The 5,118-nt window shown below is 31.5% G+C and overlaps 1 protein-coding gene across 2 annotated transcripts; it reads right to left on the bottom strand.

Moving 5' to 3' along the window:
* Nucleotides 1-815: 815 nt before the first annotated feature.
* LOC109215888 (transcription factor bHLH137) lies at nucleotides 816-3,698 on the bottom strand. 2 transcript variants are annotated; one of them, XM_019380008.1, is made up of 8 exons: nucleotides 3,057-3,698; nucleotides 2,784-2,960; nucleotides 2,595-2,660; nucleotides 2,378-2,446; nucleotides 2,186-2,272; nucleotides 1,898-2,071; nucleotides 1,490-1,616; nucleotides 816-1,366 (listed from the first exon to the last, which is right to left on the bottom strand). In XM_019380008.1, exons 1-7 carry the CDS (start codon nucleotides 3,465-3,467, stop codon nucleotides 1,524-1,526), a joined length of 1,077 nt encoding a protein of 358 aa, XP_019235553.1. In that variant the 5' UTR covers nucleotides 3,468-3,698; the 3' UTR covers nucleotides 816-1,366; nucleotides 1,490-1,523. The 2 variants fall into 2 exon arrangements, with proteins under 2 accessions (XP_019235553.1, XP_019235552.1); XM_019380007.1 differs by having other exon boundaries at nucleotides 819-1,366; nucleotides 2,784-2,972; nucleotides 3,057-3,697.
* Between the last annotated feature and the right edge of the window lie 1,420 nt (nucleotides 3,699-5,118).

A 5,118-nucleotide genomic window follows, 5' to 3' on the forward strand; every position in this document is an offset into this window, starting at 1 on the left:
ACAGATATAATATATAATGGTTATTTTTATTTAACGATATCCTTAGAAAAACATGTAATTAAAGAAAATCTATTTGACTTCTATAATATATAGTAGAAGACAAAATTTATTAATGAAACGATACAATTGAATTTGTAATGTGGTAAAATTTTCTGCACTCAATCTTTACACAAAATCAATAAATACAAGATGAGCTTAAGTTATATACGCGTGTATATATGAATTAAACTCATTGTATGTGTTTTTCATATACGATTTATCACTTAATTATTGGTTATATATATATATATATATATATATATATACTTTAGTTTTTAATTGCTAAGATAAAATTAATTATTTTAGTGTCATTAAACACCCTATGATCAGGAGGCACGGGTTCAAGCCGTAGAAACAACCTCATGCAAAAATGCAGTGTTAGGTTGCATACAATTTATAGACCATTGTGGTCATGGCCTTTCTCGAACCCTGCGCATAACGGGAGCTAAGTACACCGGACTATTTTTTTTAGTGTCATTAAACACCAAATGAGATTAAATATTTATGGTTGACGCCGCAAATAACATGAAATCGTGAATCGCGTACTAGGTATTTAAACCCGTCGTAATTAATTTTGGAACTGCAGCACTAAAACACTGGAGTTTGACCAAGTCTTTTCCCAAAAAGAGAAGGTGAAGGCAGTAGATCCGTTAACTAGCTAGCTAGAGCCTAGGGTTGTTACCGAGTCTTTTTCCTTTCTCAGAAAGATTCCATCGTACAAATTAAACATAGATATGAAAGCAACAATCCTCCATCTTTTATGCAAACCAATCATGTGGCATTCACAAAATAACATCAAACTCTTATTAAAACCGTAAAAATTAACTGTAATAATAAAGAAACACCCTGCCTTATATGCTAAAACAATAAAAATAATATCCATTAATACTAGTGGTAAAAGAAGAAGATGCGAAAAAACGAATTACATTTTGTCCCCTCTAGCTAAGCTAGGGTTTAACCACCCACCCACCACCATCACATGGCTCTAGGAACTTGTGCTTTCAATAGATTCAAGAATTATGTGTCAAAATATTGGACAGGAACAATCAAAAGGATCTCCAAAAAGATCTCTGCCTTCTTATTCCGCCAGTTGACTCTTTGTACTTTTGGCTTCCACTGATTTCTTGATTCATAACATCCATCCAAAAGGCCTATCATTTCAATCTAGTGAATATTTAAGAAGAATCCGAGCGTTGATAGGGTGATTTAGCTTCCTCCATACGCATGCACAGGTTATATACTAGGACTATATATAGTCAGCTTTTTTATTATTTTTTTTTGTTTTAGCCCCACTTCTTTTGCTGGATAAAACCTCCTTTCCAAAGTGCTGCACAAATTTACAAAATTGTCAGCTCCTAATTGATTGTATGCATGAATTATCCTGTAATGATCTATCTATATGCTTAACCAATAAATTAAAATACTACTAAGATTATGATGGATAGCTCACCAGATGTTCAGTAGGGCAGGGCTTTGGTGTTACTTTAATGGAAAGAACAAAAGTTGTTGCTGAGTCCTGGCTGATTAATAAATTTTTGTCTTTGGTCATCTGCACCCCATAAGAGCTGTCCATTACCCTGAAAAAGATATGTACTTGTCCATGTTAGATAAACATCAGCTATATACTATTTTTCAATTGTATTCAACAGTATTCTCTCTATTATTTAACCTAGATTTGGGTTACATATACAGTTAGTATGAACCTTTGTTACACTATATATAAGTGCAATTTAACCTATTATAGTAGGATATTACTCTATTTTTCCAATTTAACCTATTAGGTTTTTGTCTAGTTGGTGATTATGTACAGAAGTATTATAGATTGCCCATATGACCATATTCAATGAATATGCAATACCTGAGAAATGGAATTAGGAAAATGGGCTTGTTGAAACATGAGTAAAGCTGAATTATCCATGAAAGGATAGCCACTATTATTAATGTTAGGAATAACTTCAGCTGCCTGTGATGTAATGTTAGTAGGGCTAGCTTGCTGCATGTTTGGCAGTTGTGTTCCCAATCCACTCAAACTCTGAAAAAAGATTAAAGAAAAAAAAATCTTATTAATTAATATTGAAAAGTAGTAGTAATAAAACTACTAAATATTTGAAGAAAATCCATAAACTGAACCAAAAAAAATTCATACCTGGTCAGGTCTGATCATGAGTGTATCTAAGTCCATGCCAAAGTCATAGTACATTGGATTAGAAGAAGCAAGTTTCATGGAGAGAAACTGATACATAAGAACCAAATAATATTAGTAATATTTTAGGTTAAATGAATGAGACAGTGAAATTATTAAATAAAGGGTATTATTAATTACTAGTATTATTTTTACCTCAACTTGGTTTTGCAAAGATTGGACATAATTGATTATCTCATCCAACATGAGGGCCTTCCCAGTTACCTGATCTCATTCAGGTCACATGAAAATTGTCAGAACAATTAAATAAATAAAGAAAAATATACAGACTACTTTTGTTGAAAAAGTATCACTTTACTGTACATAGAAAGACAAATAAAAGACAAATTACTGAACTAACTTTGTTATTCACCTTGTCACAACCAGGAACAAGAGATTGCAGTATCTTCATCCTTTCACTTATTTTCTCTCTCCTCACCTGAGATCATGTCACAAGTTAAACAGTGAAAAAACTGTTTAAATGAATAATTACTATGACATGGTAATTAATTATTATCTTAGTGAAAAAAATTAATCCTACTAAAGGGAAAAAAAGTTGTACCCTTTCAGCAAGACTATGGCTGTCTGTTGCTTGACCCCTTCTTGCTCTAACATGAATGTAGCCTGTTGGAGCCTCTTCATTAGCTTTTTTCTCCTCTTTTTTGTTTTCATCTTTTCCCTTTTTCTCTTCTTTGGCTACTAATTGGCTATAGTTTTTTTTCTTTTTCCCATTATCAACCTGTTTTACATTCTAAGGAAACAGATAGTTAATCTCAAATCCAAATTCATCAGGAGAAAAGAAAAGAAATTGATCAATATAGAAGAATTGTATTACCTTAGAATGAGCAGAACTCATAGAAGAAGACCCTTCTCTGGATTTTCTTTTCTTGTCCATAGGAATAAAATTAGGCTTATTCCCACTTTCTATTTTATCAGTAACAGAGGAAGAATCCATATCCAAGCTAACACTGCTGCTACTGTTGTTGGTCACAGAATTAAGCTCATTTTGGCTAAGTGTAACATTTGTGCTTTGGTCAAGGCAATAGCTACTTTCATGACCAATCACATTGGCAGTTGGGAGCTGCTGAAAAGATTCTGGTTGGTAAAATTGAGTAAAACAATTCTGCACTATAGAATTGTTTGGTTCCTCTAAAAAACCAGACATCTTAATTGGAGAACTTGGCAAAAAAACTGAGTCAAGAAGGAAAGGGTTTGTGTGCTGTAATTGGTATGAAAAAGCAGCCATCTTTTTTTTTAAAAAAAAATTCTTCTTTATTAGTATATGATTTGCTTTGGAAATCCCAAGGGAAGGATTCAAGAAAGTGATAAAAGAGAGAAATGGTAAACAGAGGTCAAGAGAGAAATAAATATTAAAATGAGTTTGAGAAAGTCCCAAAGGGACAGGTTTATATAAACATAAGGAGAGAGACAAGGCATCCAAATTTTAGCTAAAAATATTTTCTAGTTCATTCCCATGCAGTTGCTTTGCATTTGACTGGTCTTATCAAGCTTTGGGAAGGTGGAGGCTATTAAATATGCTAAGCTTATATCCAAATACAACTCTTTTTTTTTTTCTAAAAAAATAATTTTCCTTTAACACAATAAATAATTTAAGCTAGCAGATAATGATGTCAGAACAGTACTATAATTAGAAACATACACAGTACAAAAAAAAGAAGAAGAAAAAAACAGTATAATCTCACGAATGGGGTCTAGGGAGGTAGAGAGGTTGTTTCATACATATAGCCCCCGGCTCAAGAAAAAAAAAAGCAGCAACAACCGGCAATACCAACAACAAGATAATAAAAGAACAAACAGTAATAATAATAAGATAATAAGAGAACAATCAGTATCAAACAACAAATAAACATACATAGTATCTTGTGTTAAAATTTCCTCAAACATGAAGGGTTACCGTAAGGGTCAATGGGAAATATTTATTTGGCGAACAATTATAATGAAGTGTCAGTTGCTTTTTGTCTTCCTTTTTTTATGGCTCAGTTTTCCTTCAGTGAATCAGAGATGCAAACACTGGGGATATGATGATTCAAGCCAGTTCTCTATATGACAATTCACTACCTATTTATTGCTGTTATTAATTGTACTTGTATTTGTCATCTTTTAATACTACAATAATTGTACTAATCTGTATGCCCTATACTTAATCTATTGCTTCTAGCACTAATGCACTTATGGCTGTGTGAGAAAATAAAAAAAGCTTACCTACACCTAGTTTTTTTTAAAAAAACAAAACTACATTAGTTTACCATGATTAATGATAAAATCGGGTGAGAAAGTGTATTAACTAACCATATCTAACTAATAACAGCTTATATAAAAACTGATATCAGGTATTTATGCATTGAATATTAGGCCAATGTGAATAAGCACATTTTCATACTCTTGCCTGAAAACCTAGCTATATATTTGAGTTTTAGCCTACAACTTGTGATGAGAAGAGGGATAATAATAATAATAATAATAATAATAATAATAATAATAATAATAATAATAATAATAATAATAATAATAATAATAATAATTTATAAGCAATTTACCTTTTTTCTATATAGTACAGTTTAATTCTGAAATTTTCTTAAAACACATGCAAAATCATCATATTACGACAGTCAATTAAAGTAATAGCAATATATAGCTCAATTCCTTAAATCTTTAGCTTTCATTGTAAACATTAATTCTCTATGCTGAATCTTTTGTACATGATTAGTGTCAATTGATATCCTAATTGGAGTAAGAATTTTGAGACTTTCTATCTTCACTCAAAATGTAAAAATACAACTATAGGACAGTTCAGACCATTGATTGGTATTTTGAACATTGTTGGGCTTTTTTGTCTTTGTCTAAGTCCAGCCTGTTCTTGAAGCTCATTCAGTCTT

This window comes from Nicotiana attenuata, unplaced genomic scaffold (genome assembly GCF_001879085.1).
Source record: "Nicotiana attenuata strain UT unplaced genomic scaffold, NIATTr2, whole genome shotgun sequence".
In the NCBI taxonomy this organism is placed as follows: Eukaryota; Viridiplantae; Streptophyta; class Magnoliopsida; order Solanales; family Solanaceae; genus Nicotiana; species Nicotiana attenuata.